The 22,746-nt window shown below is 50.5% G+C and overlaps 1 protein-coding gene across 1 annotated transcript in view; it reads right to left on the bottom strand.

The window, feature by feature from the left end:
- SFXN5 (sideroflexin 5) overlaps nt 1–22,746 on the bottom strand; it is a 133,288-nt gene that overhangs the window by 17,513 nt on the left and 93,029 nt on the right. Inside the window, exons 11-13 of the mRNA XM_010829769.1 lie at nt 13,806–13,921; nt 11,756–11,841; nt 4,332–4,449 (exon numbers count right to left, since the gene is read on the bottom strand). Of these exons, the coding sequence (XP_010828071.1) occupies nt 4,332–4,449; nt 11,756–11,841; nt 13,806–13,921 (320 nt within the window). The remainder of the gene's footprint in view (nt 1–4,331; nt 4,450–11,755; nt 11,842–13,805; nt 13,922–22,746) is intronic.

Raw genomic sequence — 22,746 nt, 5'->3', positions numbered from 1 at the left:
AAGATCTCAACATAAGACCAGAAACTATAAAACTCCTAGAGGAGAACATAGGCAAAACACTCTCTGACATACATCACAGCAGGATCCTCTATGACCCACCTCCCAGAATATTGGAAATAAAAGCAAAAATAAACAAATGGGACCTAATTAAACTTAAAAGCTTCTGCACATCAAAGGAAACTATTAGCAAGGTGAAAAGACAGCCTTCAGAATGGGAGAAAATAATAGCAAATGAAGCAACCGACAAACAACTAATCTCAAAAATATACAAGCAACTCCTACAGCTCAACTCCAGAAAAATAAATGACCCAATCAAAAAATGGGCCAAAGATCTAAATAGACATTTCTCCAAAGAAGACATACAGATGGCTAACAAACACTTGAAAAGATGCTCAACATCACTCTTTATCAGAGAAATGAAAATCAAAACCACTATGAGGTACCATTTCACGCCAGTCAGAATGGCTGCGATCCAAAAGTCTACAAATAATAAATGCTGGAGAGGGTGTGGAGAAAAGGGAACCCTCTTACACTGTTGGTGGGAATGCAAACTAGTACAGCCACTATGGAGAACAGTGTGGAGATTCCTTAAAAAACTGGAAATAGAACTGCCTTATGATCCAACAATCCCACTGCTGGGCATATACACTGAGGAAACCAGAAGGGAAAGAGACACGTGTACCCCAGTGTTCATCGCAGCACTGTTTATAATAGCCAGGACATGGAAGCAACCTAGATGTCCATCAGCAGATGAATGGATAAGAAAGCTGTGGTACATATACACAATGGAGTATTACTCAGCCATTAAAAAGAATACATTTGAATCAGTTCTAATGAGGTGGATGAAACTGGAGCCTATTATACAGAGTGAAGTAAGCCAGAAGGAAAAACATAAATACAGTATACTAACGCATATATATGGAATTTAGAAAGATGGTAACGATAACCCTGTATACGAGACAGCAAAAGAGACACTGATGTATAGAACAGTCTTATGGACTCTGTGGGAGAGGGTGGGAAGATTTGGGAGAATGGCAAAAAAAAAAAAGAAAAATAAAAAATTGAAAAAGTAAAAACCAAAACAAACAAACAAAAAAAACCAAAATGACTACATTCTTCTCAATCTAGAGAAAGAGGCGTGGGTTGCAACGAGATGGACTTTGGTTAGACACCCAGAACTAACTTCCATGCCTGTTTGTGGCAGGCATGGGGGAAGGAAGGAGCCTGGACGTCGCTCCCTTAGACCACCTCTTGGCAGCCAGAGCTGGAGGCTGGAGTGGCTGGACTGTGGCCATTTCTCTGTTACTTGTCCCAGAGCAGCACCCTCCAAAGACCTACAGCTCTAGACTCCACCACCACAGAGAGGCCCCAGCTCCCTCCTCTCTCACTGCCCCAGGGTAGGTGAAAAGAGAGAGAAAATCCCACGAAACAAGCAGATGCAACACCTCCTGGGAGCTCTGAACTGGAAGCTGGCATCTGCGGTGTTCTCCCACATCAGTTTCTGGCTTATCTGTGACTCTGGGCTGGACCCTCAGCTTCTCTGGGCCTCCATTTCCCCCCACAGAGAGCCAGGGGGGTGCTAAACTGGATGATCTTGAAAATCCTTCCAATGGGACAGGCTCCAGTTCCCTCGTGGGCTTTCTCTGCCCTGGGTCTCTCCCCTGTGCAGAGGGGTAGAGCTATGGGAGCTACTGGAGGCTTCTGAACACAGGGGTGCTTGCAAGCACCTGGAGCACTCAACTCGTGCCCAGAACTGCACACGCGGCCCAACTGCACAGAGATGCAGTTCGTGACCATGGGGAGTGTGGGCTCAGGCCTTCCACATGGGGATGCTGGGACCACTAAGAAGTGCCCTCCCCGCCATCTTCAGAGCTTCCAGGCAACCTGGAACCCCCAGCTCCATTTAGAGTCCCTAAGCATCGGGATATAGCTGTTCAGCTTTGGGAGTGAGCTATAAGGTTTGGAAGGGTACCCCAGCTTTGTAGCAAGGCTGGGCCCGTGGGCGTGAGGATACTGCTTTCCATCCACCTGCCTTGGGCTGGCCCCCAAGACAGGAGCCCCTTCCCATTATAGCTTCCTCCTAAAACTCTGGGACTCAGTGGAGGGAAGTGACGCCAGTCCATACCCTCCTTGGGGCCTGGAGGCTGGGTCACTTCCTCCTATTTTAAGACCCTATGTCTCCAGTCCTTACAGTCTAGGTGTAACACCCAGGACCTTATTTTCACCTTCCTCAACTTCCCTGGGGGAACCTGTACCCCTCGCACTCCCTCTGGCGAGGACTGAGCAGGGTCAGTGCTGCAGCCACAGCCGCCATCTTCCCATGAGTTCAGTGGTCGTTCTTTGCCTCCATAGGTCTGCCTCTGCACCAAACCTTGCTCTTCTCACTCAGCTTGCTAGTGCTTCTTCACCCCAACCCAGCTAAGATTCTGGAGTCCTCTGCTCCTCCTGAACTCATACCAGCCTCCCAAATGGCTCACCCAGCCAGACAAAACTGGAGCTGGCCCCGTATCTCTGGGTAGATGATCCCTGGCTACCCCCACAGCCCTGAACCCTCCCCCAGCCATCCCCTCCGCTGACCCCTGGCCCTGCCCTCCAGGTTCTCTGACTTCCTCGGTCCCCGGTCTCTCCTGCTCTTCCCTCTGAAGGTCTCCAGCCTTCTCCATGGCCCTCTGACTTCCCCTTCCCACTCTCCTCCTACCTCTGCTCAGTCTTGAGACCCCAGGAGCTATCAGAACAACTTCCTTAACCTCCCACCCCTGAACTCCACCCCAACCACATCTGCCTCCCCCTACTGAAGGGGAGAGGGGTCACCATACCGAGTGAATCCTCTGAACTGCTTTCTGTGCCCTGCCTCCCCCACTTCATGGACGTGCTCTTCATCCTCCCCCTCCAATGTCCTCCTTCTCTCCTGAGGTCTTCCCTTTGCATTTGCTCAAGCTCCAGTCTCTCCCATTTGTAAACAGTGAAAATAAAGCCTCTCTTGACCCTACATCTCATTCCAGTGGTGGGACGGCTTCTCTCTTTCCCCTTGGCTTCCTTTCTCTTCTCTCTTTTGCATCCCAAGCCTCTAGACCAAGCGGTCAGCCTGCCACCCCATTTCCTCACCCCCACCCCCCGCTGAACCCCACTGATCCCTTGGGATGGGGTTTGCCTTCATGTCCAGAGATACCAATGACACTCTTCAACCTCACAGAGCTTGACCTCACAGGAAGGTCTGCTGTCTAAGGACGCCCCCACGTCTCATCCCATTTGGCTCTATCCCTACCTCCCTGGCCACTCGTCCTTGGGCAGCACACTTCTGGAGGCCTCTATTCACCACACACTCCTTGACTGGTCCTACCCACTACCCTGGCTTCCATCACTGTTTAGGCTGGGGGCCCCTGCTTCTGTCCTTCCAGCCCAGGCCTCTCTCCTGGATTCTACACCCAAAGCCAAATCCCACAGGGCACCTCCGTTCACGTGTTCCGCAGGCTCAAGCCCCATGCACGCATCCAGCTCCACTCGCTGTCCTCCCGCATGTCAGCACCTCCGTGTCTCCATCTTGTTAAGTAGTACCTACATCTGCCTGGTAGCCGGGCGCATATCCTGCCGGTTTCTTGTCTTCCCACCACATGCAGTTCTTCGTCAAATCCGGATAAAGCTGCTTCCTAACTCTATCTTCAAGGACCCACTTTTCTCCATGCTCACTGCCAACAGCCTGGTCCAAGCCACCATCCTCTCACTGGACGCGCGCCACTGCCTCCTGAAGGCTCCTTCTCCTCTGGAGCTGCAACCCAGCCTCACCATGCAAGCACAGGGACCATTCAAAATCAGGACTCTGGTCCTGCTCTGTACAGCTCTTCTGGTAACACTTACCCTCTGTGGTGGCTTCCAGCTTCCCAGCACCACCTGACCCTAGGCCCCCTTACCAGCCCCTCATCTTCCCCCTCTCCACCAGAAATGAAGGCCTCAGTTGCCTACCTTCACACCAGGTGACTTCAGCCTATGTGTCCCCTCACCTCTTACATGCCTGGGCAGCTCTAACCCATCCTTCAGGCCCCATGAAACGCCATGTCTCTCTAGGCACCGTTTGGGCCCCTACTGTCCCCTCCCACAGCCGAACACCTCCCGTCCTCACACTACTCACTGTTCACTTGTTATTCCTTGTGTCATCGCTGTGTTCACTGCCTGACCTCGGCTCTTTGAGGTTAGAACCTGGGCCTGTCTCATTCATGTTCTAACCCCAGTGCCTAGTTAGCCCCTTGCTAAGGAGTCAGCACTAAGTATTGGTTTATAAATGACCAAACTGCAAACCTTCCCTGTCCTGCCCTTGAGCCCCTCCCTCCACTGACCTCTGACATCTGAGGGAAGAGGCTGATGGCCAGCGGCAGGGCCAGGCCGAAGGCTGCCAGGCATACAAGGCTTTGCACAGGGAGGAGCAGCCGGGGACGCGCCTGCAGGAGAGCTGTCCTGTGGAAGAGAGTGAAGGGGGAGCCATGAGACCCGGAGACAGAGTGAGCTGGCCACTAGCCACCACGCTGGGTCCCACTGGGCCCAAGGGCCAGTGCTAGCCAGTAGTCAAATAGCAATGGAGAAATTCTGTCTTGGGGACCTTCACCCATTGGCACCCATTTCCCCAGGCCCTGCCCTGAAGAACATTGCTGGTTGAACTCTCAACCACAGCTCATAAACGAACACTTGTGGGGGCCCCACCCCACTGTATGTCCACTGTGGAAAGAAGACCCCGAATGGGGGAGACAATAGAGGAAGCTGCCGATCCCTGCTCCTGTGTAGGGGCTGGGGGGACCCCACGGGGATACAGCAGAGGAAGACGGTCCTTGAAGGCGGCACATAACAAATCACACATTCACGCGTCACGAACACGCATACACACATGTGCATAGCCAGGAGGGGATGATCCTCTTCTGGATATGGGAAGATTACACGCCGCCTGGTCAACTTTGACCCAAAAGCCACAGAGGAAGACAGGGACTTGGCCAAGGCCAAGGCCAAGTCTGCAGGAGGCAGGCAGGTCTGCTGTCTGGACTCCTGACTCCCAGCAAGTGCTGTCACTGAGCTGCTCCGGCTCCTGCCTGTGGACCCTCTGACCACATCATCGCCAGCTAACACCCCTCTCTGCAACGAGTGTCAGGAGGGATTCTTGGACAGGAAAGGGGTATGAAAGCCTCCTCCCTCTGGGGCCAGGTCCCCAGCCCCATGACAGAACAAGCTCTCCAGACAGAGTGGGGACCATAGTGGTTGGCAGGTCCACCTTCACTGTGTTGTCCATCAGAGCATCTCGTTCTGTATAATCCACTGGGTCCTAGTGAACACCACAGGCCATCTACCTGGGGGAGGCCTGGGGTGGGATGCACCAGCAGGATGGATTATTTGCCAAGGGATGTTAGGTGGGTACTAACGCTGCCCTCAGGAAGTGTCAGCCTTCACTGGAGGAAGACCGGTTCTGTGGGAAGAAGACGGAACTGAGACTCTTGCCCTCCTCTCCTGGAGTAGGTAGGGGAGGCCCTCCTGGGGGCTGTGCCTCAGTGTGTGGGCAGGCAAATCCCACACCACCTGTAATTACCTCCAGACACAAATCCCAAGAGTGACTCTGGCTCTAAGGGGACAGCAGAATTGGGAGCAGTGGTTTTCAAACTTTGGTACCCAGGCTGGGGTTAAATCGGGCTCACCTTCATGAGATCCTGATTCTGTGGGTACCACACCTGGGAACCCTCCCTGAGTCTGAAACAGGTGATCCCCAGACCACACTCTGGGACACTGTGGCCCAGAATGTGCCTGCTAAGGTACCAATAATGATCCAATTACTTGTAAGTTCTATTCAGTAAAAGACAGGGACACACTAAGTGCTCAGTGAGGGGTGTTAGTGTTGCTATTGTTACTGCCCTTGTTTCCAGCTGGAAGGAGGTAGATCCTGGTGGCTGGGCTGTCCCCCAGCCCTCCCCACTGGCCTAGACCCCACCATATGACCAGTTGTTGACTTAAGCCTGAGTTGATCTACTGGGGAGGGGAATTTCCACAGGATTAAGAGCAGTGGGACAGAATGGCCCAAATCAAACTCAAACCCTTCTGGCCTTCCCTCTGCCTCAGTCCAGGGGGCTTCTTAGGTGGCGCTGAGGGAGGAAAGGAATAGGCTGAGCTAACTCCATCTTGAAAAAGAGGGAAACTCCATCTTGCACTTTCAGTGAGCTTTGGACTACGTGCCTGGTAGTTAGGGGAAGCACACTGACTGAAACCGCCCACCCTGGCCAGGCTCTCTAGTAACCATTCACACGAATTGTTTTACGACAGGAGGTCTTGGTAAGGAATACGGAACTAATAAGCCACCACCAACCGGAAGAGTTCGGGAAAGGTCAAAAAGAGACACTGCGTGTCTGTCCACTTCCCAGAATCCCTCTTGCTAGCATCCATCTTGGCTGAGCGACGCGTGTGCCACCAGGAAGGACTCTGAATCAGAATGATTGGCCACCTGGAAACTAATCCCATCACCAAAAAACCCGAGACTGCGAGCCACTTGGCAGAGCAGTTCTCCTGGGTTCCCTTACCCTACTCCTCTCCACCCGGGTGCCCTTTCCCAATAAAATCTCTTGCTTTGTCAGCACGTGTCTCCTCGGACAATTCTTTTCCGAGTATTAGACAAGAGCCTGCTCTTGGGGCCCTGGAGGGGAGGCCCCCTCTTCCTACAACAGTAGCAATGGGGATAACATACCTATGGCCGAACTGGCCTCCTCTTTTGGCAAAGATTTCCCATTGCCAAAAAGAATGTAATAATCCCCTACGCAGTCAATCACCTTTGTAATCTTTATGGCACCAATTGGTGTAGGCTACAATGTATAACCAGCTGACCCTTCTGATTATGAATCATGGCTGTAACCTGATTGTGTCTCCCTTTAACACTTTCCAAGGTTGGTTTAAGGAATTTGGGGATGTGGGCTTGAGCAGTACATTTAAGGTATATGAGGTTTTCACAAAAGTCGGTCAGGCTAAAAGGAGACTCTGCCTTGGGCCTGCTGGTGTAATAAACTGCACTCCACTATCTGCATTGTCCTTCTGAGTGAGTGTGTTTCCTGGAACGTGTGGCTACAACAGCGCCAGTGATAAAGAGCCTGCTTGCCATTTCAGGAGACATAAAAAGACTTGGGTTCAATACCTGGATTGGGAAGATCCCCTGGAGGAGGGCGTGGCAACCCACTCCACTATTCTTGCCTGGAGAATCCCATGGACAGACGAACCTGGTGGGCTACAGTCCATAGAGTTGCAAAGAATCAGACATGACTGAAGAGATTTAACACGCACAACTTCTCCAGCAGGACCAGGAGAGGCAGTGACTGGGACCTCAGGCCCTGAGGGTGGCCAGAGCATGGGGACAGACCGGAGGGTGTGTTTTCCCTGGAAGCACTGTCCCTCCCCCAGGGTCATGGAGGGAGGTTTCCTCCCTGACAGGTGAGGGGCAGGCCATGGGTTCATTCCAGTGGGGACACTGGACAGACCAGCCCCCTCCACGTGGGGCTGTGACCTCCGCTCCTCTCTCAAGGTGGCTGGCTGAGGTCTTCACTGTACAGGCCTGGCTCCCCACCCGGGAAGGAGGCAGGCTCAGACAGCAGCCAACAGTGGGCTCTGAAGCCCCAGCCCGGGCGGGAGAGTGAACACAGCAGGACAGGGGGAGGGGTGGAGGAGAGGGAAATGGCAGGGAGGAATTGGAAAGGCAGCTGGGGGAGTTAGAATATGCAGATGGAGAGATGTGCGAATGCCTGGGAGAGAGGAAAGACCCGGATCCCAGGGACTGAGGGAGGCTGGGGAGCGGCCTCAGGAACTACCGTGGAGGGTGTGGTCTGAACCGCAACCAGCTGAGACCCGTCCTGGGAGGGCAGTGAACCCAAGGCCCCAATCGAGGGCAGGGACGCAGGGCTGGAGGAGAGAGCCCCACACCTGCCTCTGAGTTGGGGGGATCACGTGGGGGTATGGGGCTGCTCTCCCAGCCCAGAGTCCAAAACCAATTTCCTCCCCAGGACGGTGGAGCTGGAGTGTGAGCCCCGACCTGAGAGGAGGGGTAGTGGAGGGTGAGAGGAGGGTGTGCAGCTCCTCAGAGGGGTGCCCTGCTCTGGTGCTAAAGGCTTCTTGGCTTCTGACTTGAGACTCCTTTCCTTTCAGTCTCAGAGACGGGACATCTGAACATGCCCCCCACCTGTGCTATCCTAGCTGGAAACCCAGGGACCTCGTCTCTGAGAGCTCCCCCGGAGAGGAGATACTGAGGCCCGCCACACAACAGCTTGTCTCCCCATTGTTGTGCATTCCCTCAGCACTTGGAGCAGTTTTACTTTGCGCTCCATTAATTTGCAAGTAGGCTGCTTTGTAAGTGTTCTTTTGTCTTTTTTCCCTGGCGGTCCTGACTCCCTCACCCAACCAGGGCTCCCAGGGTCGAGAGTCGAGAGTCAGGCTGCCTCCCCCAACAGCCTCCTCAGCAGAGGCCCCGTCATTAGCACCCTGCTTGGGAAGGCTGTGGGGTGCTCGACAGGGGGGGCCTGCTGGGTGGTGCAAAATGCCGACCTGTAGCAGACCAGATAGTCAGGGGGGCGGTGCAGTGGTTCTCCAGGTGGGAAACTGACGAGCCAGACCCGGAAGCGGAAGCGGTGACGTGGAACCCCGCCTCCAGGAGTCTCTCTTGGTGCCTGCGCAGCCCGGTCCCCACCTCTGTCTGGCAGTTCCCCCTGTATGTGAGGTTAGTTATGTCTCTGAGGGTGCAAACTGAGTCTTGCCCACCTTATATTCCTGGGGCAATCCAGACTGGACTCTTTCTCTTCCCTCAGAGACCCTCCCACGAGCTTTGAGAAAGGACCAACCAAATACAAGGCTGCCTACTAACCCACTAACCTACCTGCCTTCGGGGCTTTTTCAGGACTCAGAGCTGAGTCAGACTCAGGGTGCCCGTAGTCCAGGCTGATTCCAGGCCAGGATGTTCAGAACTGGAACAATCTACCCCATCTCCCGTGAAGCCTCCAACTCATGGGACACTAACCACCACTCCACTTACTGCAAACCCAGTTCAGATGTCACCAACAGCCATCACATACATTTTCCCTCTGCAAATTTCAGGTTCAAGATTCAGTCGCCTTGAAGACAGAAGCCCCCCTACTTCCTCTTTGCCAGGTGGGGTCCTTGTGGGCACTTGTAGTCACTGGTATTTGGGGACAGCTTCAGGTCACCAGAGTTATGTCTACAGGGTCAGGGGCACCAAAGCAATCACTTCCAGGACTTATTTTCGCAACTTCTAGAGGAGATTAATTTTCTTAAATCTCAGTGTTCAATATGCCATCCCCACTCAGGTACTCACTCCCACCCTGCACCTCCCCTCTTCCAGGGGAGAAAGGGATCAGCCCCATAGCTGGACACAGGGCTCCTTTTCTTCTCCTAGGCTGGGCTCTCCAAGGTCCACACAACAGGCCCAATCTTGCCCCCAAAGCCTTCCTTTCTACCAAATCCTATCTTGATCTCAGAGTTGGCTGCAGCCCCTTTCCTCTGGACCAGACCCCCCTCAAGATCACCTTGACCCTGTTCACACACTGCTGGGTCCCACCCGCAGCTGACCTGTGTGTGGGTCTCCCCCTTTATCAAAACACAAGCTTTCTGAGACCAGGTCCCCAAATTTGCTCCTCCCTTGTCTCTATATGGGGTGGATTCCAAAGACGTGATTATGTGCTGGATCCAAAAACCCAAAACGCAGCCAGTGTGGTAGGAAGAGCCCAGCTTTGCAGTCATCTTCCTGGGTCATGCTTGGCTCTGCCATTTCCTAGTGAGTGACTGTAAGCAGATGATACACAACCTCTTTTTGCCTTCCTTTACTCATCTGTAAAATAGGGATACCATACTGACCTCATTGCACTGTTGTGAAGGTTAAATGAGATCATTCATTCATTCAACAAACACTGAACATCACTATTTGCCAGGAACTATGCTAGATACTGTGCCAGGCAGAAAACAAAAGGAATTTACCCACCTCCATGGTGACTCAGATGGTAAAGAATCCTCCTGCAATGCAGGAGTCTTGGGTTCGATCCCTGGGTTGGGAAGATTCCCTGGAGAAGGGAATAGCTACCCACTCCAGTATTCTGGCCCGGAGAAATCCATGGACAGTGTAGTCCATGGGGTCACAAAGAGTTGGACATGACTGAGTAACTTTAAAAACAAAAGTGTAGATGACATTCTAGTGAAGCAGACAGATAATATACAGCTAGAAAAAGAATCTCAGATATTGGTAAGTGCTGTGAGTAAAAATAAGTCAGTGTAGCCAGGGAAGGAGTCCTGGTGGCTGTCATTTCAATGGGGTGGTCAGGGAGGGCATCTTTGAGGAGATGGCATTTAGGTAGGGACCTGGCTGAGAGAGGACTGGGATGTAACAAGTGTTTAATAAGGGTTCGATGCTAATTGTCATTTGGTTTGTGAGAATAAGAAAGTCCTCAAACTGGGGAGAAGCCCCTAACCTACGCCTTCCATGGAGTGCCACCAACCCCATCCTTGTCCTACACAGCCCCAAGCCCATCTATAGCCTTGAGGTGCCCCCTTCCAGGCTGGGCCCCCAGAGGGAGGGAGCGATCACCTCTTCACTTCTACCTGTACCAGACCTCCAGGCCTTTGCTTATCTTCCTCCCTGCACCTAGAACCATTCCCTGCTTCTTGCCATCCTCCTAGACTTGCCCTCATCTTCAGGGATCTGCCTGCTTCTTCCCTCCTCCCCTCAGCCTCTCCTCCCAGCAGCATCCCCATCTTCATCATTCAGTTTTACCCTCATTAATTAATAGAATCACTACATCACTGTTCTTATTATTGTATCTCCTCTGTGCTATGTTGTGCTTAGTCGCTCAGTAGAGTCTGACTCTGTGACCCCATGGGCTGTGGCCTGCCAGGTTTCTCTGGTACATGGGGATTCTCCAGGCCAGAACACTGGAGTGGGTTGCCTTTCCCTTCTCCAGGGGATCTTCCCAACCCAGGGATCGAACCCAGGTCTCCCTCCTTGCAGGTGGATTCTTTACTGTCTGAGCCACCAGGGAAGCCCAAGAATACTGGAGTGGGTAGCCTATCCCTTCTCCAGGGATCTTCCCGACCCAGGAATCAAACTGGGGTCTCCTGCATTGCAGGCGGATTCTTTACCAGCTGAGCTACCAGGGAAGCCCTTACAATGGGATATCACTTGTCAATTAAAAGGAACCAACTACCATAACAATTATATTAAGCAAAATATATCTTTTGCTTATAAAAAGCAGATATGTCTTTTAGAGACACAACCATGACTCCTGACTCTTTCTTTAGAGTCAGGACAAATATATTCTCAGAACATCCCTCTGAGGGTGGCATGAAGGTTAATACTATTATTTTATAAATGGAGAAACTGAGGCATAGTGAGGTGGAGACTTGCCTCACTGCAGATACTTGAAAGGGGTATGCTGGGTCCAAATCTAGTCTTCCCACCACAGTCCTCAAACGCTCTCTCTATCACTGGTCCTATGCTGTGCACTAATAGAGTGCATACACACACACACACACACACACACACCCCTAAGAAGCGCCAGCCCTGCCTTGTGCATCAGGACCTCCCTCCCAGCTCCTAGCACAGGGTCCTGAGCAGGGACAGTCCATTAATTCTCACAAGATGATTCCAGCAGTCCTTTCAAGGAGAGTCAGAACAAACTAGGGCCCTTGCCCTGGGCCAGCAGGGCCCCCTCCCCTCCACCTCCACGATGGCCGCCGTCCTGGCCCCACTCACTTCTCCAGCATGGACATGACGATCGGGGGTAGCACCAGGATGGGCATGGGGAGGACCACTCGTGTCAGCGCTGTCTCCAGCAGGGCCTGAGGGGCAAGCAGAGGCTTGGTGAGCAGGGGCTTCTGGGGGTGGGACAGCTGCCTGGCAGCAAAGCCCGCCCTGGAGCCCCTAGGTGTGTGAACTGCTGCTAAGCACATCTGGCTGAACAGAATAATTCATGGAATTGCTCGCTAAGCTGTATTCCCCACAACAGAAAAAAGCTCTCCCTGTCTTCCCATCACAGATTCCCATCACCTGCCACGTGTGGGGGAGGGGTGGCAATACAGAGGCAGTCCCAGGAAGAGGCCTGCGCCCAGGGAGGTGCCCGAGTTGGGGGTGGGGGGTGGTGCTGCAGCTGAGAGGAAGCACATGGAGGACTCGAGATGCTCAGAAACAAAGCAGGCGCTGGAAGGACCAGAACAAACTGCTGGGACCTGCTGAGCTGCCTGAGGTTCCTTGTGCCCAGTGAGAACAGAGGTTCCGGGACTGACTTTCTTTTTTGGGCCCTTAAAGCATCTCCTGGCTCTGGAGGAGAGTCTTTCTTAGCGACAAGAGGTCAACTTTGTAGTGGGAAAGGCTTCTGCTGAGTGTCTGTGGTCCCCATAAGGGGTCTGCCTGGGGCCTGGCTCGGGGGGTTCCCTCAGGATCCCCGGGCAGTGGCGGCTGTCGAGGTATAGCTCAGTGGCATCTCTGCATCCTGATGGTCGCTGTGATGCAGGCTCCTGGCTCTCAGAGAAGGGTCAAGGAATGATTGTAACACGTGGGTCCCTGGAGTCTTTCTCCAGAATGGCAAGGGGCCGGCAGCCTCAAGACAAGGGAAGCCCAGGGCTGCAGAAGAGTTGGGGGTCCCTGCTGTTTGGACCACGTGAAGGAGCTGTCACTATTGGCCACCCTCTCAGGAAGTCAGGAAAGAGAATAGGGCTGGATAGGAGGTTAGGGTCAGGTGGGAAGTTGAGGCTAACTCCCCTCTGATGAGGGGCCGGGGGCTGAATATTTCTCCCAAGAACCTGGGTTCTTCATCATCAGCTGCAGGAAGGCCTGGGAGAGGGTCCCTTCAGTCTCCTGAACAGGCGTAAGGATGTGTGTGTGTGGGGGCGGGCGGGCACCCAAAGCCTTTGCAGAAAGCAGAGAATGTAGTGTGGACGCCAGCACCCTCGAGCTCCTTGCCCCTCACAAGCCGTGCACGGACACTTACTTTCCCAGTGGGGTCAGAGGCTTATGGAGATGGCCTCGCTGACAGCGCAGTGGCGGCCCCATGTGCAAGCTGATGAGGGAGAGGGGCTGGAGCAGAGGGGACCCAGCACTCAGAGGCTAGAGCAGGACATGACACTAGTTGCCATTAGGATGAAGGCCGGAAAGCACAGGGAGATATATACACAGACTGGAATTTTTTAAAAAATTGCTAGAGTGAGTGAGGCTGGTGAAAAGTGAAAGAAGTGAAAGAGGGCCTCCTGAAACAAAATACTCTTCCCCAAACCATCTCCATGGCTTCCTGCAAGCCTGAAATCCCTTCACCTTGGCCACACTCACTCCCTGGTGACGTATCACCTGCAGAAGTGCCTGTTAGCACAGAACCACAAATCATCCACTTCCACCTGTCCTCTTCTCACCCAGGGGGATATGAAGGCCCCAGGAGCAGGGCTCTAGGTCCTGGGGAAGGGAAAGAAAGCTCCAGGGCGCGGGCGGGGTGGGGCGCGGGGGGCCTCCTCTGCCCTCACCAATTAACAGGTCAGAGAAAGCAGGTCCTAAGGGGCTGGGATAAGAGATGGGGATGCTTCCCAGGGGTGAAGAGGTTGCTGCAGAGAAGCAAGGGTGTCCAAGAGGCAGGGCTGGCGAGGGCCAGACCTGAGGCCTGTGGTTCACATGGATGGGAGTGGGGGGCAGGGGCGGGGAGGCGTGCTCAAGAGGAAAGGCAAGGGCACGGTGGACAGAAACCCCTGGGGAATGATCATGTCAAGGGAAAACTAACCAGAGCCTCCCCACCAGCCCCCTGAGCCCCCAGATGACCCACATGTCTGGCGGCAATCTTGGAGGAGCCCACGAGGTTGCCATCACCGTCCAAGACGTCAATTCCCTCCTCCAGCTCCCCGTATCGCATCAGAACCACGTTGCAGATATTGGCACTGGCTGGAGAGAGAGAAGGGAGCAGGAGTGAGGGGGGGAGGATGGCATTCTACCTTGTGGAGAAGACCACTGGGTTCTACCCACACCAAGCAATGAAGCTTCTGAATAAATGCCGGGGCTTCCCTGGTAGCTCAGCGGGTAAAGAATCCACCTGCAATGCAGGAGACCCCGGTTCCATTCCTGGGTTGGGAGGATCCCCTGGAGAAGATCCTCTCTGGGTACCCACTCCAGTATTCATGGGCTTCCCTGATAGCTCAGATGGTAAAGAATCCGCCTGCAAGGAAGGAAACCTGGGTTCGATCCCTGGGTTGAGAAGATCCCCTGGAGGAGGGCATGGCAGCCCACTCCAGTCTTCTTGCCTGGGAGAATTCCCATAGACAAAGGAGCCTGGTGGGTGACAGTCCATGGGGTCACAAAGAGTCGGACACGACTGAGTGACTAAGCACGGCACTGTTCCCATAGTGGGTGGAGGCATGGCTCTGCTGCCTATCAGCCTGGTGAAGGATGTGGGGCCCTTGGGAACCTGGAAAGCAAAGGTGGAAAATAAATAACCAGTGTGAGGGGGGAGGGGAAACTGTTCAGGGCTCAGAGAGCAGCCAGTTATCCAGGACACTGCTTTCCTCTCCTCAGGGGCAGGCCTCACCGGCAGGCAAAGTGGATGCCCATCCAGGAGGGCTCTGTGGCTTGAAGGCCAATCCCCACTGGTGCCGGACGCTCCACTGTCAGCTCCTCAGTCCCTTGGCTGCCTTTCTGGGCATCCTCTTAAAATGCCAGCTGCCCCCCACACTTAGCCCTTTGCTCCTCAGAGTGAATCAAGCTCGCAGAGACTTGCTTCCCTGACAGCAGGTGCCAGAGCAGGCAGGAACCTCAGTGCTCACCCAGCGCCTCCCCCTCATCATATGGATGGAAGATTGAGGCTCAGAGAGGGGGGTGACTTATCTGAGGCCACACAGCAAAGTGGGACAGAGCTGAAAGGCTACAGTGCCCCATCCTCTGGGTACCCAGGAGATGGACGAGTTTGGGGTGAATGGCATGCCTTCTACATGCTTGATTCAGATGGTTGGGTTTCCATGCCTCCACATCTCAGCTGAGATCATGGGGACCCAGGCTGAGGGGACGGCTCTTAGCTCCTTACTTCAGCAGAGTGTGCCGACTTTGGGGGGCCACCCATCAGCTGGCTTCTCTCCCCTGGGATTCACATGGCTAGGTCTGGGCCCAGGGCCGGGTGTGGGTGCTGACCTCGCCTGAACCCTGGTTCTGCTCCAGGATGGAAGTGGGGGGACTTGGGGATGGTGGGAGGGTGGGCAGTTGGGGGGGTGACAAATATGGAGCCCGCCTGCTTCACTCCTCCCCCCAAAGCGCCTTGCTGTGTTTAAAGTTTTAATTTTTGCTAATTAATGTCAATTAATTTTGTATAATGAGTGTTTAATTTTGGGGAGTGTGTGAGCCTGGGAGCGACTGCAGTTCTGGGCTGTGAACGCTGATTAGCATCAACACCTGCTGCTTCCTCACTCCCTCCAGTGAGGGGGGGGCGCCAGGGTTTGGGGAACTGGAGGGCGGCAGGGCCTAGTGGGCAGGTGGAGTAGGAGGACCGCAGATGCTCCTGGTGCCCAAGCCAATGCTAGGGAGCAGAGCGGGCCAGGGCGCTTGCAGTTGGAGGACCCGGCCCTGCAGGTGAGGGGCCGCTCGAAGCCCTGAGGGTCTCTGAGCCTCCGTCTCCTGTTTCAGTAAAGCAGGGAGGTGGAATAAACAGAGGGGAAGACCGAGGTACTCTGCAGCCTTTGGAGAAGAAAAGCAGGAGACCCAATACAGTTTTGAAACGTATTTACAGCACATACGCCGTCTCCGAGTAGCTCTCGTGTTTCCACACGACACACGGTCACAGTGGGAGCCATGGGCAGACCTTGTCGGCTTCAGTCCCTGCTGTCTCCACAGCAGCCACACTCCCCTGTCTCAAACAGGGGCTCTCAACCGGGGCTGATTTTGTGAGGCATTTGGCAAAGTTGGAGACATTTTTGATGATCACGATCTGGGGGGCGGGTGGGGGGGGCGGGGCAGGGGTTGTTACTGGCATCTCTGGGTAGACCAGAGACTAAACATCCTTCAATGCACAGGACAGCTCCCGCAGCAAAGAATTATCCAGCCCAACACGTCAGTAGAGTTGATGCTGAAAAGCCCTTGTCTTAAACACACCCAGAGACTGAGAGTCAGGCAGGTGAATCTGAGGTAAGGGAGGAGAGAATGGGAGCCTGGGTTTCAGGCCAGTTGGCCTTGGGTTCCAAGCCTGGCTCTGCATCTCCTGCTCCTCACCCTTAGAGGTGAGCTCCTGATAGCCCCAGGGTCCCTCTAGGGCTTAGGGTCCAGAAGGGCCCCTGGAGAGGCCTGGGGTAGGGGCACCTGGCCTGTGTTAGTGATTTGCCCTCTAGTGGTGGCAGCGATGTACTGCAACCTATCACACCCTTGGGACAGCCAGGCCCTTAAGTACTAGGAGACCCAAGAAAACCTTTGGAGATGATATTGGGGTTTTCTGCCCTGAAAGGCATTAATCTCTGCCCTCTGAGAATACATTCTACCACCACCACCACCACCATTCCAGGAAAGGCAAGGCCACAGGAATGTGGTTCAGGGGAGGAGCAGCTGCCTAAACTCACTCTATGAACTCTGCTCCCTGCCGGCCTCCCAAGTGTGAAAATGGGGATGCGTTTAGTGTGTCCGTGAATTTCTGGGTGCTGGCTGAGCTTACAGGCTTGTCCAGGTAGGGGGAAGCCAGGGACAGCTGAGACGTGTCAAGTCCGTCTATGTGCGCGTGTGTGTGTTGACGTGCACGCGCGAGACAGACAGACAAGAGAGAGCATGGTTTGGGAGGTGATGGAGTTGCTCCAGGCTGCGGTGGCATCTCTGCTTTCTGAAATTTCTGAATATGTGATGTGGCCTCAGAAGGATAGAGGAGGTCGTTGGTTCAAACACAAAGCCACTTGAGATGAAAGATAAAGCATGAAAGGAAGTGAAAACCCAGCCTCCTCCCTGTCTGGACCCTTTTGAGAACGACAATGTGCCCCTCTCATCTCAGCTGCGAGATGGAAAAGAGAGAAATCCCTGGAAGCCACTACAGAATGATGGCAACCCCAGGCTCCTCCTGGTGAACACCAACTTTCTTACTGTCAACTCAGACAGCACGTGCCCTGTAATCTCTTCTGTTGACTCTGTACAGTGGTTAGCCATTTACTGAGCACTTGCTGTATGCACCGGTTACTAGCCATCCCTACCTCTGAGCAACGAGAATGCCAGCCTGTTTCAGTGATTCCATTGTCTCTTCCAGAGCTTTAAGTTCTACTGTATTCCTTTCAAACCCTCCCAGATCGCTCTTATCCCGCTCCTGAAAAGTTCAGCTCTAGCAGTATTGTCACTGAGAGACTAAACAAATGAAAAGAGAGAGAGAGACCAACCGTGGGCTGCGGGTCTTCTTTCTATCATACCAGCAAGATCCATTATTGATAGTATCAGCAGGTTAATTAAGCAGTCTGTTAGTGATAATGTTAAGAAAGCTGACACATTTTCAACTCAGATTGACACCATTCAAGACTCAGGCATAACTGATGTTGGAGCAGCGATGCTGGGAGATGTCAGTGGATGAGAGAGAAAGAGAGAGAGAGAAAGCAAGAGAGACTGCTTCATGCTGATGGCGAGCTCAGTGTCAAGGCCTGAGGAAAATATGCTCTTGACTACCGCAGATGTTCTCACATCAGACACACCACGATGCAAAATCATGCAGATTGTGAACAGCTAATGAAGTGCCCGTGTGAAAAGGACAGCGTGGGGAGGAAGAAAGAGCAGCAGACAGAAAGACAAATGTGCAAGAAGGTTCTCAAAAAGAAGACTACAGGGGAGCTTGCCCCTTGAACTAGCACCAGAACAGAGGCATAGATCAATGGAGTTAATAGTCCCGAAACACTCCCAGCTGTAGGGGAAAGGAATTTCTGTAAATGCGGTTGTTATCAACTCATAGGGCAAGGGCCATTCAAAATATGGGGTGGAGCAATGGGCTATTTATCTGGGAAAATCAAACACCGTAACTGCTCTGTTCTAAGAAGCATTTTCTCATATTTTAACAGTGCAAAAATCACAATGTGCCTTACAATGCGTGTGAGACCTTACTTGCTCTTCATCACAACTGCCTGTGCATGGGTGACCTTAGCCACGTGTAGAGGCATCTGTTCATCCAAGTGTCACCTCAGCTGCCCACAGCAATCCACACAGAATTTGAACTTAAACTTAGATTCCTAATTGTTGCCTAAAACATCTTTTTAAAACTTACACTATAATAGAGCATGGACATGAAAAGTTATTGTACATGCAGAAGATCGTCTGCCAGATACCAGGCAATGCAATTAAAGGCAGCAGAAATTGCCAAACCATAGATAGCTACCCTAAAGAAATGCTTGCCCATATGCACAAAGAGACATTTACAAGGATGTTAATTATAGCACTGTTTGTAACAGCAAATAATTAGAAACAGCCTAAATGTCCACCATTAGGGAACTCACACGGGGAGATCGCCAGAACAAACTTATGTGAGCAGACTTACTGAGCATGTACAGGGTGATTTACTGAACGTAAACCACATAACTGGTACACACACGTGTCTGCATAAATCCCTGGATAATGTTCTGGAAGGGTCACACCTCACCAAGTGATCCTCTTGGAAATTAGGGATTATTGAAGGACTTCTACTTTTTTACCCTAAATTTACCTAGACTTTGCATTTTTGCAAAGAGAATGTAACCAGGCTTTTCTTTTCTAAAAGTTGAAAAGGAAATGCCAAACTTCTTAAAGTAGATCAGAAAAATTTCAAACCCCAGCAGGAGTTGGTGTGACCTATGCATGGGTCCTGTACTTAGGCATCTGTTTCAAAAACTTCCTAAAGAAGCTGATTAACTTTAAAAATATTTTTTTCCCTCAAGTAAAGAATAAAATGAAACCACAAGTATAATAAAGTAGGAGTTGAAAAAAAAAACTCAATAATCTTTTATGTGTTTTGAAATTATCCTGTTAATTTAAAAGGGACTAAAAAGGGTCAAGAGTAGAGGCAGAGCTTAGAAAAAGCAGTGCTGGTCATGATGCTGCATTTAACAATCAGTGCCCAAAACAGTATTGTACAATGTGGAAAAGGCTGAGATTCAGACTCTGTGATATTGAAAAAGTGATTTGGATTGAATGTGCATTATATGCTTATTTATTCCTTCAAATGAAATATAGTCCTCTCCTCTTCAGAAAGATTGTTACATTAATGCCTCACAGCTAAGGTATCTTAGAATTAAGAAACAATGGCATCTGATACCTATTTATGAACCATATTACAAGAAATGGGAAGCTTTAAAATATATTATATATGACAAAGGACTACTGATATGAAAGGTCTAATGGAGGGTCATGGTGACTGACTCCCCATAATTAAGTATAAAATCCTTCCCTTGATCTAGGATGGGATGTGTGACCAACTTAGACAATGAGGGGTGTCTGCAGGACTTCTGGGAAAGTCCTCCTCCCACTAAAAAAGAGGTGGTGGTCAGCAGAACCTTCTGTCCTCTGGACAGTGCTGGGTTTGGATATGAAGTTTGGAATTGCGGTTGCCATCTCACAACCATGAAGGGAGTAAGCCTGAAGATGAAGCCCCTGGCAGAGCAAAGATAAGGAAAGAGTGGCCTTGATGCCTGAAGGGAGACTTGAGCTCTGTAAAGTAATCATTATTATTTAAGCCGGTTTGAGTTTGAGGGTTTCTGTTACTTTCAGCCAAAAATGATCACAAAATACATAAAGAGCTTTAACAATTATTAAGAAAAAGATATAGTGATTAACAGACTCAAAGAATGAACTTCAGGTTACCAGGGTCGGGGAAGGGTTGGGGGAGAACAGATTTGGAGTTTGGAATTGACATACACAAACTACTAATAATTAAATCAGATGACCAACACGGACCTACTGTATGGCACAGGGAACTCTGCTCAATATTCTGTAATAACCTAAATAAATGGGAAAAGAATTAGAAAAAGAACAGATATATGTATATATATAACAGAATCACTATGGTGTGTATCTGAAACTAACACAACATTGTCAATCAACCATATTCCAATATAAGATAAAAATTAAAGAGAAAAATACAATGATCAAACTCACTGAAAAATATTTAAGTAAAAATTCATAAAAGAAATACTTTTAAATATTTTAAAATTCAATGAATGTGGACTTACAATAGTCAAAGACTGATTTTTGAATCCAAGAAAAAAATTAACCTGCAAGAGTTCTTCATCTTTGGGTGCAAGCAAAAAATAAGGGAGTTTGACTCATTGGTTTAATGGTTTACAAATAGCTTGGGCTTGTTTTCTCACTTTGTTGATGGTGTCTTCTGTCATGCAGTTTAACACACATATGTGTTTGTGTATGCTCAGTCACGCAGTCATGTCTGACTCTTTTTGACCTCATGCACTATAGCCCACCTGGTTCCTCTGTCCATGGAATTTCCCAGGCAAGAATACTGCAGTGGTTTGTCATTTCCCATTCCAGGGGATCTTCCTGATCCAGGGATCAAACCTATGTTTCTTGTGTCTCCTGAACTGGCAGGCAGACTCTTTACCACTACACCACCTGGGAAGCCCTTTAACATACAATAGATCGTCATATATGTTGCCAAATAAGCAATCCTTTCCTCTCTGGTATATACTTTTTGTATTTCCAAGAAACTCTGTCCTTACTCCAAAAATGTTCATCTACATTTCCTTCTAGAAGCCTTAACATTTTACTGTGCACATTTAGGTCTTCAATCTGTCTGCAATTTGTTGGACTGCAAGGAGATCAAACCAGTCAATCCTAAAGGAAATCCATCCTTAATATTCATTGGAAGGACTGATGCTGAAGCTGAAGCTCCAATACTTTGGATACCTCATATAACAAGCTAACTCATTGGAAAAGACCCTAATGTTGGGAAAGATTGAGGCAAAAGAAGGAAGGGGTGGAAGAGGATGAGATGGTTAGCTAGCATCACCAAATCAACGGACATGAATTTGAGCAAACTCTAGGAGACAGTGAAGGACAGGGGAGCCTGGCATGCTGCAGTCCATGGGATCCCAAAGAACAGACAAGACTTAGCAACTGAACAATAAATGAAAAGAAATCTCCTTCTCTCTCTTCTATTTGGAAACCCAAATGCCCAGTGAAGTTAGGAAAAGATTCTCAACCATACTGTGAATTGGAAAGCACAAATTAAAATGAGAAAGATCCATTTCAGATGGATAAAATTTAGTTTTAAAAATTGATAATAGGAAGGAGGGTTCAGAATGGGGAACACATGTATACCTGTGGTGGATTCATTTTGATATATGGCAAAACCAATACAATATTGTAAAGTTAAAAAATAAAATAATAAAAAAAAATTGATAATAGCAAATGTTGAAGAAGATGTAGGGAAACAAAAATCACCCTTGCAGGCAGAGTAAAAGCCAGTCTGCTCATTTGGTGCAGGTAGAGATGGCCTTGCTCCTTGGAAGAAAAGTTATGACCAATCTAGTTCAGTTTAGTTCAGTCACTCAGTCATGTCCAAATCTTTGCGACCCCATGGACCACAGCATGCCAGGCCTCCCTGTCCATCACCAACTCCCAGAGTTTACCCAAACTCATGTCCATCGAGTCGGTGATGCCATACAACTATCTCATCCTCTGTCGTCCCCTTCTCCTCCCGCCTTCAACTTCCCAGCATCAGGGTCTTTTCTAATGAGTCAGCTCTTTGCATCAGGTGGCGAAAGTATTGGAGTTTCAGCTTCAACATCAGTCCTTCCAATGAACACTCAGGACTGATCTCCTTTAGGATGGATTGGTTGGACCTTCTTGCAGTCCAAGGGACTCTCAAGAGTCTTCTCCAACACCACAGTTCAAAAGCATCAATTCTTCGGTGCTCAGCTTTCTTTATAGTCCAACTCTCACATCCATACATTACTACTGGAAAAACCACAGCCTTGACTAGATGGACCTTTGTTGGCAAAGTAATGTCTCTACTTTTGAATATGCTACCTAGGTTGGTCATAACTTTCCTTCCAAGGAGTAAGCATCTTTTAATTTCATGGCTGCAGTCACCATCTGCAGTGATTTTGGAGCCCAAAAAAATAAAGTCAGCCACTGTTTGTACTGTTTCCCCATCTATTTGCCATGAAGTGATGGAACCAGATGCCATGATCTTAGTTTTCTGAATGTTGAGCTTTAAGCCAACTTTTTCACTCTCCTCTTTCACGTTCATCAAGAGGCTCTTCAGTTCTTCACTTTCTGCCATAAGGGTGGTATCATCTGCATATCTGAGGTTAATGATATTTCTCCCAGCAATCTTGATTCCAGCTTGTGCTTCATCCCGCCCAGCGTTTCTCATGATGTATCTGAATATAAGTTAAATAAGCAGGGTGACAATATACAGCCTTGACGTAGTCCTTTTCCTATTTGGAACCAGTCTGTTTTTCCATGTCCAGTTCTAACTGTTGCTTCCTGACCTGCACACAAGTTTCTCCTGTATAGCAAGTCAGGTGGTCTGGTGTTCCCATCTCTTTCAGAATTGTCCACAGTTTATCATGATCCCCACAGTCAAAGGCTTTGGCATAGTCAATAAAGCAGAAATAGATGTTTTTCTGGAACTCTCTTGCTTTTTTGATGATCCAACGCATGTTGGCAATTTGATCATTGGTTCCTCTGCCTTTTCTAAATCCAGCTTGAACATCTTGAAGTTCACGGTTCACATATTGCTGAAACCTGGCTTGGAGAATTTTGAGCATTACTTTGCTAGCGTGTGA

Source organism: Bison bison, unplaced genomic scaffold, assembly GCF_000754665.1.
Source record: "Bison bison bison isolate TAMUID 2011002044 unplaced genomic scaffold, Bison_UMD1.0 scf7180017864508, whole genome shotgun sequence".
NCBI lineage: Eukaryota > Metazoa > Chordata > Mammalia > Artiodactyla > Bovidae > Bison > Bison bison.
The sequence above is the reverse complement of the archived record's forward strand: the minus strand, read 5'-3'. Positions and strand labels throughout refer to the sequence as shown.